The sequence below is a fragment of the Bos javanicus genome, chromosome 9 (assembly GCF_032452875.1).
Source record: "Bos javanicus breed banteng chromosome 9, ARS-OSU_banteng_1.0, whole genome shotgun sequence".
Lineage (NCBI taxonomy): Eukaryota > Metazoa > Chordata > Mammalia > Artiodactyla > Bovidae > Bos > Bos javanicus.
Genome location: NC_083876.1, coordinates 15,540,273 through 15,553,302, shown reverse-complemented (window position 1 = coordinate 15,553,302; position 13,030 = coordinate 15,540,273). Strand labels below are relative to the sequence as shown.

The 13,030-nt window shown below is 38.1% G+C and overlaps 1 protein-coding gene across 10 annotated transcripts in view; it reads right to left on the bottom strand.

Moving 5' to 3' along the window:
- The window catches only part of MYO6 (myosin VI), a 161,806-nt gene that overhangs the window by 73,403 nt on the left and 75,373 nt on the right, over positions 1 to 13,030 (bottom strand). For all 10 annotated transcript variants that reach the window (XM_061427233.1, XM_061427235.1, XM_061427237.1 and 7 more), the window contains exons 6-9: positions 11,291 to 11,396; positions 6,136 to 6,191; positions 3,433 to 3,530; positions 2,927 to 3,091 (exon numbers count right to left, since the gene is read on the bottom strand). In XM_061427233.1, coding sequence (XP_061283217.1) covers positions 2,927 to 3,091; positions 3,433 to 3,530; positions 6,136 to 6,191; positions 11,291 to 11,396 — 425 coding nt within the window. The remainder of the gene's footprint in view (positions 1 to 2,926; positions 3,092 to 3,432; positions 3,531 to 6,135; positions 6,192 to 11,290; positions 11,397 to 13,030) is intronic.

The following is a 13,030-nucleotide window of genomic DNA, read 5'->3' as shown; positions in this document are numbered from 1 at the left end:
TCACCCATTCTCATTCTATCCAAGCCTTACTTAATATTCAAAGATCCCTGCATGACTATAATGAACGCTTCCATGGAACATGTGCAAAAATATTTCAAATTTTTGAATAATGCAAGCATTTTTAACCTTTTATTTTCTAAAATACATGTGTAGTTAATATGGATGTTTTTGAACAGATGTAATTCAACAATTCTTTGTATACTGATTTGGATAGAGTCACTAATTTGTATACAGCAGTGACGAAAAAATCTGGGGGGCGGGGGAAGTGTTCACTCTACTGCAGTTTCTCCTTTGTCTTTACAACTTTATCCCCGAGTTATAATTCGAGGCCTAAACTAAACCAGAGAAAAACCTGATGAAGTGACCAAGACTCGAAGTCACTCTAAGGCAGGATAATTTGGGGGAAGGAATATAGAGATGCATGTCCGCCTGCCAGAGAGGAAGATCCAAGACGGCAGATGTTTTTAAGTAAGAGCTAATGCTGTTCCTCTAGTTTTCCTCTTACCACCAAAAGGACTCCCTTGTAAGAGGAAATCATGCCCCTAGGTCACGCCACAGGGACAGGAAACTCTGACCTGATAAAGTGTTTCAGAGGCTGCCCTCTTGGGGTGGCTTTCCTTGTGCCAGGAAAGACTACATTCTGAGACACAGAAACCACGTTCCCAAGCCCCCAAGTAGAAAGAAACACTGTGTTAAGACAACAGGCATGTCACTTTATCCTTAACTCCGTGTTGACAAAGCCACATCAACATTATTAAATTCCATGTGAGTCATATTAATTTATAGTCTTTTTCTAAAAGTCACTGTAGAGAAATGCCTCTTCTACTGTCATCAAGATACTGTGGGCAACTAATAAATTCCAATTAATTTGGTGAGTTCTAGAGAAGGTTAAAGGCTTCCCTCATAGCTCAGCTGGTAAAGAATCTGCCTGCAATGCAGGAGACCTGGGTTCAATTCCTGGGTCGGAAGATCCCCTAGGGAAGGAAACGGCAACCCACGCCAGTATTCTCGCCTGGAGAATCCGATGGTCAGAAAAGCCAGGAGGGCTACAGTCCGTGGGGTCACAGGAGTCGGACATGACTTAGCGACTACACCACCACCACCACCACCACCACTGGAGAAGATTAAACATTGCAGAACTACATACATAGATGCAGTTATACAGCATTTTAGAACAACAGAGTTTTTAAATGTCCAAATATACATTAAAAGAAATTGACTGAAGTAATAAAAAGAAGCCAGGTTGCAAACACACACACAGAACAATCATTAAATATAAATGTGTGTCATGATTCTCAAGTGGAGGACTACTGGCCAAAAAGGACTATGAGAATCACCTGGAGAACTTTACACCAACTGCACTTCCGACTTGCCCCCCACGATTCTCACGACCCAAATAGGGAAGCCATTTTCCACCTGCGAACTTGTAAATTACACTAACCACTCCCAGTCACCACTTCCTGAAACTGAACACTGACTTGTGATCCTTGGCATTCCTGATTTCCTCATGCTTCTCTCGCAACTCCACTTGGGCTTCCTTTCTTAGACAGCTCGTCTTACTCATCCTCTTTACCTCTAGAGTTTGGATCTTGGCACATGCTATTCTACATTATGCAATCTCTCTGCACAATCTCATCTCCTCACTCTCACAGTTCTAACTATCATCAGTGTACTGACATCTCACAAACCTATCCCCACAGCTCTGACCTGATCTTATCCCACCCAACAGTCTTCTGAACAGCTCCACTTGGATATTCCACAGACTCCAAAACTGGACGCATCCTACACACCACAAATCTTCCATCTGGCCCCAACATGGTATTTATAGCCACCCAGTTATCCTAATCAAATCCTGGAAAATAATTTCAGACTCCGCCTTCTCCTTACCTAATTCAGTCTCCAAGTCATGTCAATTTTACCTCCTGTTTCACATATCCTCTCCTCAGTAACCCTGCCATCGCTAAACCAAATTCAGGCATTGAGTAACTGCTATGTCACCGACAGGTTCCCAACTCACTTATCCATGGTTGCAATTTATCTCCATCCCCTCCTCTACCACCCCACCCCACCCCCCGCTTAAAGCTATCTTCCATACTAAACCTGAAGTTAAGTACAGATCTGATATCCAACTTTCTTCCTAACACCCTTTAACCACTCTTTACTAACTACAGAAAAAAGACCAAACTCTCTAGCTTCAACTCCCATTCTTCCTGTCCTTTGCTTTAAGCTATTTCTTGCCTTTCTTTGTTTATCTTTTTGCATCTACCAGGAATACCCTTTGCATGTTTCCTCCTCTAGTTAATACCTGAAAATTCCTCAGGATTCTGATCAAGCATCAATCGTTCCAGTAAGGTTTTTTCCAAAATTATCAGTTTCCTATGCATCTCTCTCACTCATTTAACGTATCAGTCAAAATTGTGTGCATGTTTTCCACCAGTTTCTAAATTGCTCAGAAGCAGGAACTGTGTATCATTTATCTTTTTAACTATGTCACAATCCTGGTACCCAAAGGGTAAGCAATAAATATTTGTTGAAATGAATTAAGGAAGACAAGTAGGGATCTTTTATTAATATTAATTCAGTGGTCAAACTTTTTTTTTGTAAGTAAGTCAAAGGTAACTGTAAAGCTAGCATTACAGAACTATCATGAACTACTTACTGAAGATAAATTGATAACCAATTGATATAACTGGTTTAGCATCCTTCCTTTTATCTACTCCATTATGTATCTTCTCATATAGTGTTATAAACTGAGCAGTAAACCTCCATACAGATCCACTTATTACAGAAGTCACTCTATTCACAATACACTGAACTTAAGGTAAGTTATATGTAACTAGACATCAAAATCCACTGAATTAAGTTTTAGAATAGAAGACAATTCAATTTGCAAAAACTGTATGAAATTTCTTTTCATCCAACCTACCCGAAAATTATCTGGAGAGCTCAAATGAAGTCTTTCCCTAATATCTTCAGAAGCACCAGCACATAACCTATAAAAGATATGATAATTCCTTTCCTCTTTGCCTTGAACACAGATCCTAGATTTCTCTAGAAGATAATGTGAAACAAATCCTCCAACAACTGAACTCTAGAAAACAAAACAGAGAGAAATTATGGTTTTGCATCTGAAGTCTTAAAGTATAACCTACCAGTGTCAAACTATCTTTCCTAATAACCATTTGTCTATCAAAGAAGGTTGCAATATTTATCAAATAAAGGGGAAAAACACATAACTATTAAAAAAAACATAAGCTTTAGAATTTACAGAGATCACAGTGAACATATATATTCTCCCAAATATCTAATAGTAAGAGAAAAATTTTAACATATTTGCCATGAGTTCAAGTACACTACCAATTCTATCAAGACCTTTTGCTTTTTCCAAAAACACTTCCCAAATATATTAACCCAAAACTCACTCTCACTTACCTTTTCATTGAAATGTATTTCTACAAATTTCCCAAATCGACTACTATTATTGTTGCGAACAGTCTTTGCATTTCCAAAAGCTTCTAAGAGTGGGTTAGCTATTAAAAAAGAAATGAAAATATGCCATAAAAATTAACATGAAGGAAAATTACAAAGTAATATACATAGTGTTTCCATTTATTAATAAATACATATAACTAGAAAAATATTCTCAAAAAACTAACATGAATGAATTCACTTGTAATGTCAAATCCCACAAATATTTCTTGACTCCCCTTATGTCAGGCCCTATTAAAGTACAAGAGATGGAAAATTTATTCAAAATTTATCAAAAGAAAATATAAGTGTTATGACAAAGATGAAATTTTCAAAAGTCATTAGATTACAAAATTTATAGCTCAACTTTAAAAATTACTCTCTAAATATTTTTATAGTTTCCACATCAGCCCTACATGAGCAGAAAACAGCAAACCTCCTATGATAAAATACAGGCAAAATGTTATTAGTTGACCTACTTTTAAATATATATATTAACATAACCTCCAGATTTAACATACATGCACATCCAACAAAACCTAACAAATTCAGTTTATAGAATTACCTACAAAAGGTTCTCAGAACAATAATTTTTGAAATACCAATGAACAAATGTAAAATTTTAATTGTCTTCATTTTATAATGTCTCTCTCACACACACATACACTCTACACTACTGAGTTACTAGAGTCCATTCATGTACTCCCCATAATCTCAACTATAATTATACCAGATTAGTGTCACTCTTACTCACACATTCCTTCAACAATCTCATAAACTGCTTCATATGTTTATTGCTCGAATATTTGTTATGAAATAGTCTAAAGTCCATCTCTCTTTGTCTGTCCACAGTAGATAGCTTAACTAGTCTCCAAATCCAGTTAAAGATCACTCCCAGGTTGCTTCACTTGCTAAAATAAGTAAGAAAGTACTAAAACTGAAAGAAATGTTAGCATGTATGTCACTTCAAGATGTCTATGGTCCTGCCAGTTAACATACACTATCCTCCAATAAGGGGCTGGAGGAAAATGTGGAATAACCCTTTCCACTGGTCCTCAACTACAGCCTGTTACACATCACACAGTGTGTTCCCATGACAGAAACTAGGCTTAGATCCAATTCACAAGTGAATCTGCGCCTCACATAATCAAGTCAGAATATTGATTAGTATTTCATTAAATTAATCCCTAATTTGTTTTTATTTACTCATTCAATTTTAAACGACAATTCTCTCACTAAAGGCACTTTACTGCGATTATACTTTGGTGTGTAACCATACCTCAGTGAGAACTGTACATAAAATTAGAAAATTATACCAATAAATATGAAAAATCTTATTGATGTAAAGTTTAAAAATGTTTATTAGAGTAGAATTTATATTCATGTACATGGATATTTTACATAATTGTGAAAAAGTGTATGTCACTTCTGCCTGCCATGATTTAGTAAAATGCATGAAGGCTCCTGACAAATCTTTGTTCAACTGAAATTTTTTTTTTTAAATGTCAGGAGTATTAAAAAGAGCACTTAGTAGATTATGCAATTAAGATGTCTGTCTTTATGTCCCTTCTCCACAACTGATGAGCTATTTACTCTTCAGAAAGTCACTTAGACTCTTTTTACCTTAGTTTTTCATCTGTGGAGCAGGGATAAAACATTACCTACATCGTATTCTGTGAAGATGTAAGTTAGGTAACCCATTTTAAGCAAATCAGACAACACTTAATGGACCCCACACATGTCAATATCATCATCATTATTAAATACTGAGTGTCTGGTAGGATGGGGGAGCCTGGTGAGCTGCCGTCTATGGGGTCGCACAGAGTCGGACACGACTGAAGCGACTTAGCAGCAGCAGCAGCAGCAGCAGTCTGGTAGGAAAAAGTGAGGAAGTGGTGAGGGACGTGTCAAGGAGGCCTGAAACACCTCAAAGAACTACAAGGAGACCAATGTGACTAAAGCATGAGGATTCACAGGAAAAATGACTCAATCAGACCAGAAGAGGCAGGTACCTGGCCACAAAGAGCAAGGTTTAACCCTGAGAGACATATGAAGCCAATAAAGAGCTTAGAGCAAAACAGATCATTCTAACTTCCACACAGAGAATAGATTAGAGGAGGGGAGACCAGAGAGGAACCTGTGCTCCGGAGGCTACTGCAGACTTGCCTGGACCAGCAGTGTCCAAACAGGGTATGGAACGACTGTCTAAGGGGTATACAGACACTGACTGCTTAAGGAAATCAACATACAGCCTCTTGCCTTCCAAGTGTACTCTTTTGTTAAAATGATTTCCGCCAGCACCTCAATTCCAAATAACCCTCTCCTTTTTTCCTTTACTAAAACAAGGTCAACAAAATGCACAGGAGGCCAGAAGGCTTCATGTATTCCTTTCACTCACTCACAGCTCCATAAATGATAATGCACATGCCATGTATCAGGTACTATTCCAGGGATTCTGAATCTATAAAATCTCTGCCCTCTTAGTGTGTACATGGAGTCAGGGGAAAAACGACATTAACTAAATGACAAGATAAAAACGGAGCAAAGATTTGTAAGAGATTGGAGTTTTCTGATCTCTGTGAGAACATTCCAGACTACTTAGAGGATTCTTCTTAATTTCAGTACATATCTAACAATAAAAAATAAGAATTTAAAAAGTTCTATCACCTTCAACAATTCTATCATCAATGTCTTGACCAGATCCATAGGATTCAGTCAGATACCTGTTTAAAATACAGGATAAAAAAAAAAGTTAGATGACAGTGATATTGCATGCATTATATGGCTTTTTAAAAATATTTTTCTTTATACATTTTATTGAAGTACAGTTGATTTACAATGATTCCAGTGCATAGCAAGGTGATTCAGTTATACATATACACATATTATTTTTGAAATTATTTTCCATTATAGATTATTTTTTTATATTTTATTTTTAAACTTTACACTATTGTATTGGTTTTGCCAAATATCGAAATGAATCCGCCACATGTATACACGTGTTTCCCATCCTGAACCCTCCCTCCTCCCTCCCCATACCATCCCTCTTGGTCGTCCCAGTGCACCAGCCCCAAGCATCCAGTACCGTGCATCGAATCTGGACTGGTGACTCATTCCATATATGATATTATACGTATTTCAATGCCATTCTCCCAAATCATCCCACCCTCTCCCTCTCCCACAGAGTCCAAAAGACTGTTCTATACATCAGTGTCTCTTTTGCTGTCTCGTACACCGGGTTATTGTTACCATCTTTCTAAATTCCATATATATGCATTAGTATACTGTATTGGTGTTTTTCTTTCTGGCTTACTTCACTCTGTATAGTAGGCTCCAGTTTCATCCACCTCATTAGAACTGATTCCAATGTATTCTTTTTAATGGCTGAGTAATACTCCATTGTGTATATGTACCATAGCTTTCTTATCCATTCATCTGCTGATGGACATCTAGGTTGCTTCCATGTCCTGGCTATTATAAACAGTGCTGCGATGAACATTGGGGTACACGTGTCTCTTCCCCTTCTGGTTTCCTCAGTGTGTATTGACTAGAGTTCCCTTTGCTATAAAGTCAACCTTTGTTGTTTGTTGCATATCTATTTTTTTAATTAGAAATCTAGCATTCTAGTCATACTAAGTGATACTAAGAGGGATCAAACTGTCATAAAATTTTTAGGCAAAAATTCGTAAGTTTTCTGAAATATATATATTATTTACATATGCTGCTAAGTCACTTCAGTTGTGTCCGACTCTGTGCGACCCCATAGACGGCAGCCCACCAGGCTCCCCCGTCCCTGGGATTCTCCAGGCAAGAACACTGGAGTGGGTTGCCATTTCCTTCTCCAATGCATTAAAATGAAAAGTGAAAGTGAAGTCACTCAGTCGTGTCCAACTCTCAGTGATCCCATGGACTGCAGCCTACCAGGCTCCTCTGTCCATGGAATTTTCCAGGCAAGAGTACTGGAGTGGGGTGCCATTGCCTTCTCTATTATTTATATATATATATATATTTATATAAAAGCTTTTCTACTACACTTGCTAAAGACTTGAGAAAGAACATCAAAAGAAAAACAAGATGTGGAAAAACTGGAAAACATAAACTAAATGAAATGGGAGCACTGAATATGAAACAGAAAAAGTGAAACGAACTAGATAAAAATAATATATCATCATATAATAGAGTTGTTTTTAAACATGGCTGCTTATTAGAAACATATCTTGGGCTCTGGAGAAAAAAGAGGCAATATCTAGGCATTTGTATTTTTCAACAAATTCCAAGATAATTCTGCTATGTATCTGGATTTTAAAGTGATTACAGGTTTTTCTATTAAACCATAGTTCTGGTGATATAGAGTTCTATTATTTTTCTGTTGACCAATCATAATACAAATAGTACTGAGTGAGTAATAGTTACATAGCAATAGTAAAAGATGTTTATCAGTTTTCACAATCAATAGCCAGACAAAAAATAAAAAATAATTGTAAGTCATAATGGAAACATGATTAACCTAACATTATAAAATAATTATATACAATTTGGGGGAGTCGAGCAGAATGATGCGTAAGTGGAAGTGTATACATGTATACGTGTTTTCATCTGCCCAGCCAGTCTATGTCTTTCGGTTGGTGCATTTAATCTATTTACATTTAAGGTAATTATCAGTATCTATGATCCTATTACTGTTTTCTTAATTGTTTGTGGTTTATTTTCTGTAGGTCTTTTCCTTGCTTGTGTTTCCTGCCCAGAGAAGTTCCTTTAGCATTGTGGTAAAGCTCGTGTTAGTTAGTGTTAGTGTTAGTGTTAATAGCTCAGTCGTGTTCGACTCTTTGCAACCCCATGGACTGTAGCCCACCAGGCTCCTCCATCCATGGGATTCTCCACGCAAGAATACTGGAGTGGGTTGCCATTTCCTTCTCCAGGGGATCTTCCCAACCCAGGGATCAAACCCAAGTCTCCCGCATTTAGGCAGATGCTTTAACCTCGGAGCCACCTTAAGGCCAAAGCTCATGTGGTGCTGCTGAATTCTCTTAACTTTTGCTTATCTGGAAAGCTTTTGATTTCTCCATCAAATCTGAAGGAGAGTCTTGCTGGGTAGAGTATTCTTGGTTGTAGGTTCTTCCCTTCATCACTTTAAATGTATCGTGCCATTCCCTTCTGGCTTGCAGAGTTTCTGTTGAAAAATCAACTGATAGCCTGATGGGAATTCCCTTGTGTGCTATATGTTATTTTTCCCTTTTAATATTTTATCTTTGTCTTTAATTTTTGTCAGTTTGATTACTATGTGCTTATCCTACCTGGGACTCTTTGTGTTCCTGGACTTGGTTGACTATTTCCTTTCCCATGTTGGGGAAATTTTCAGCTATTATGTCTTCAAATATTTTCTCAGGTCCTTTCTCTCTTCTTCTTCTGGGACCCCTATAATGTGAATGGTGTTGTCTTTAAGGTTGTCCTAGAGGTCTCTTAGGCTGTCTTTATTTCTTTTCATTCTTTTTTCTATCTTCTGTTTTCTGGCAGTGACTTCCATCATTCTGTCTTCCAGGTCATTTATCCATTCTTCTGCCTCAGCTATTCTGTTACTGATTCCTTCTAGTGCATTATTTATCTGTTTGTTTATTCTTCTAGATCTTTGGTAAACATTTCTTGCATCTTCTCCACTGTTTTCCCAATATCCTGGATCATCTTCACTATCATTATTCTGAATTCTTTTTCTGGAAGGTTGCCTATCTCCACTTCATTTAGTTGTTTTTCTGGGGTTTTATCCTGTCCCTTCATCCGGAACACAACTTTCTGCTTTTTCATCCTGTAATGTGGTCTTTGTTTTAGCTGCTGTGTCTTCTTGCTTCTTCTGTCTGCCCTCTGATGGAGGAAGCTAAGAGGCTTGTGTAAGCCTCCTGATTGGAGGGAATGGTGATGGGAAATGCTGGGTCTTGCTCTGATGGGCAGGGCCTTGCTCAGTAAAGCTTTAATCCAATTATCTGCTGATGGGTGGAGTTACATTCCCTCCCTGATAGTTGTTTGGCCTAAGAAGACCAAGCCCTGGTGTCCATGGACTTTAGAGCAGGGTTAATGGTAACCTCTAAGAGGGCTTATGCCATGGGGGACCTTCCAGGACTGCGGCTGTCAGTGCTCCTGATTCTGTGATGAGCCCTTGCCGACTGACACCTCCACAGGAGACCCTCCAACACTAGCAGGTCGTTTTAGTTCGATCTCCCCTGGGGTCACTGCTCCTTTCCTCTGGGTCTTGGTGCATGCGAGACTTTGTGCCCTCGCAGACTGAAGTCTGTTTGCCCCAGTCCCATGGAAGTCCTATAATCAAATCCCCCTGGCCTTCAAGGTCAGATTCTCTGGGGATTCCCAGTCTCTTTGGCAGGTCCCCAGGCTGGGTAGCCTGACGTGGTGTTGAGAACTTTCACAACAGTGGGAGAACTTCTTCAGTATTATTTTTCTCCAGTTTGTGGGTCACCTACCTGGCAGGAATGGGATTTTATTTTCTTGTGATTGTGCCCCTCCCACTGTCTCACTGTGGCTTCTTCTTTGTCTCTGGACATAGGGTATCTTTTTTGGTGGGTTCCAATGTCCTTCTGCCTGTCGATGGTTTTTCCACAATTGCTGCAAGTTTGGTGCTCTTGCAGGAGGAGATGAGTGTATGTCCTTCTATACTGCCATCTTGAACTGGCAGCCTATATTTCTAATTTTAATATTATTTAACACATCTAACATTGAAACCTGAATCATGTACTGGAATGGCTCACTTAAATATTATAAATTTGTATTTAAATGTACCTACTATTCTATTATAGCTTTTCTGATATTTAAAATCCTATTTGGATGGTTTTTGACATCTAAATCAGCATTATTTTTTTAGAACTCTTTGGGAACATTCTGATTTTAACCAACTATTGTATCTGAAATATGATATACATTACACATAGAAATATTTATCTTTGACACTGGGAGGAGGGCTGCGGGGACGTAGAAACAAGGTCAGTCATCATAAACTTAAGGTAAAAAATTATTCTGACCACTCTAATAGCAGGAATATTGAAAACAGAATGTAATGGTTGGATTTTGAAGGAATGGTTGGAGATTTCCCTTTGCCTAACCAGCACTGGTCTCCTCTAGGATCCTCCTGAGAATACCATGTCAGAGCTAGATTTCAAAAATCTCCAGCTTAGCTTCCACATAAGGTGTCTGTTTTTGTAACAGAAACAGAGCCCACCATTTCAAACTATGTCATAAAGCATGCAAAATATGCAAGGTTAATCTGGTCAAATCTCAAGGAGATCTTTGTAACTCTTTGTTCATATCATGTTCAAGGCAACACTCTTTACAAGGGTCAAGAGACGGAAGCAACCCCAGTGCCCACTGATGAGTGAATGGATAAACAGATGTGATATATAAACATGACAGAATATTACTCCTTAAAAATTAGGAAAATTCTAACACATGCCTCAACATGGATGAACTTTGAGGACATCATGCTAATGGGGGAAAAACCAGTCACAGAAAAACAAAAAGTTGTACATTTCACCTACATGAGGTGTCCAGAGTACTATCAAAAAGGCAGGAAGTAAGAACAGTGGTTGCCTGGCATTTGGGTTGGTCAGGGGGAACGCAGAGTTGTTTAAAGGGTATAGGATTTTAGTTTTGCAAGATGAAAAGTTCTGGACATTGGCTGAACAACAATGTGAATGTACTCAGCACTACTGAACTGTACACTTAGAAATATTGAAAATGGTAAATTTTATGCTGTATATTTTTTACCACAACTAAAAATAGCCAACTTGTTCAAAACATTTTAGGTCAGCTAAATATTCCTCACCTTAGAACAAATTTTGTATTTTCCGTTTTGCCAGCTCCTGATTCTCCAGATACAATGATGGACTGACTCATCTTGAGCACCTTCATGTCTCGAAAAGCCTTATCAGCTGGAGACAAAAGAATACCACACTGTTAGTGAGGAACAAAGTATTAAATAAAAATTTCCAAATGATAGAAAGTCCATTTACTAACAAAAAGCACTTGCGCTGAAAGAAATTATAAATGTGTATTTACAGTTACCAAAATTTTTAAATAAAATCATTTGAAAGTACTCAAAACATCTCTATAAGTATATACTTTAAATGTTCTCTACAATTATCCTGACAGCTAACTGATATGAAATCCAAATAAACAACTCTTGTATTTGCACTAGAATGTCTCCATATTATGAGCAGTGGCTCAGCTTTTCCTAATACCAGAACATATTTTCAGAGAGATGAAAAATGCTCACTATACATAACTAATGACATCCCCAGAGAATTAAACAAAAAGTAACAAGCTAACAATTAAGAAATCTGGCAGCCAAAATTTCTGCTGGAGAAAAAAAGAAAACACAACTGCACAACAGATCTGTGGTGCTTTTTTTTCCCTCCTGTAATTCTACCATTAAACATAAACATCTTGCAGAATTTACCAACATTTCAAAAACGGCAAAATTAACTGCTTTCAATTGTTTAGAGATGCCATTATTTATACATACAATTTTTAACTATCTTCATTATCCTCCAACAATTTAAGCTGTATCTTTTGGACTTTGCAGACAAGATGAGCACAATTTGATTCTGTTAAAGTGGACTAAATTAAAGTAAATTTAATTAAAAGTGAGGTCCTGACAAGTTGGGCCCTATAAGGCAGCTATTTCTCACCCCAGGCAGGTGCTACCCGTACCAGTGAAGAAGGCTCTACAGATGGCTTTTTCCCTAAGGACCCAATGCAAACTCATGCAAGACTGTTCACATCCCTTTGACCAATTCATCAGCAATCTGTTTCACTCAATTCTGTGGAATCGTTGTAAACACTTTTTAGTAGTAGTAAGCAACTACATTTTAAACACATAACTCTGTCTAGTGATGAACCTGCTCACCATTTCGCCAGCTGATAGAACACATGCAGATGCCCATCAGAGCATCATAGAACCAGCTGCACTGGACTTGGTGCACATATTCACTCTGCTTAGCAGCACCCAGAACATGTGCAGCCAAATCTGGAGGTGAAGCCCAGTTAAGTCAAAACACAGGTACAAAGAGAAACTAACTGCGCTAAAAACCTGAACCAAAGCGTGTCACAATTTAACTGCTGGTTATGTCTGAATTTCAAGGCTTAGCTAACATCTCTGTACTTGTAGTCACCAGCTATGGGGGATGCCTCTCAAGCAACTCTATCTCTGCTTTTCAGAGCTAAAGTGCTTCGAGATGAGAGACAGTGCCCAAGAAAGGCAAAGACAGATGCTGCTGCCCTTCCATGCAGATTCTCCAGAAATATGAAACATGTGTCACTGTCCATCCTTTACAATTTAAAATGCCCTGATGAGGGATAAGGCAGGGAAAGTGTTTGTTCTCACATCCCCCTTCTAGCCTAGGTAACACGCTCACAAGTAAGAGTAAGAGCAAATGGTCTAGGCCTCCTTCTTAGTTGTGGAAGGAGGACACTTTAAAGATGGAGTCAAACAAAAACATTAGGTCACATTTTATTATGACCTACTTTCAACTGGATAGATGCACTTAAGAGAACACAGGCATAT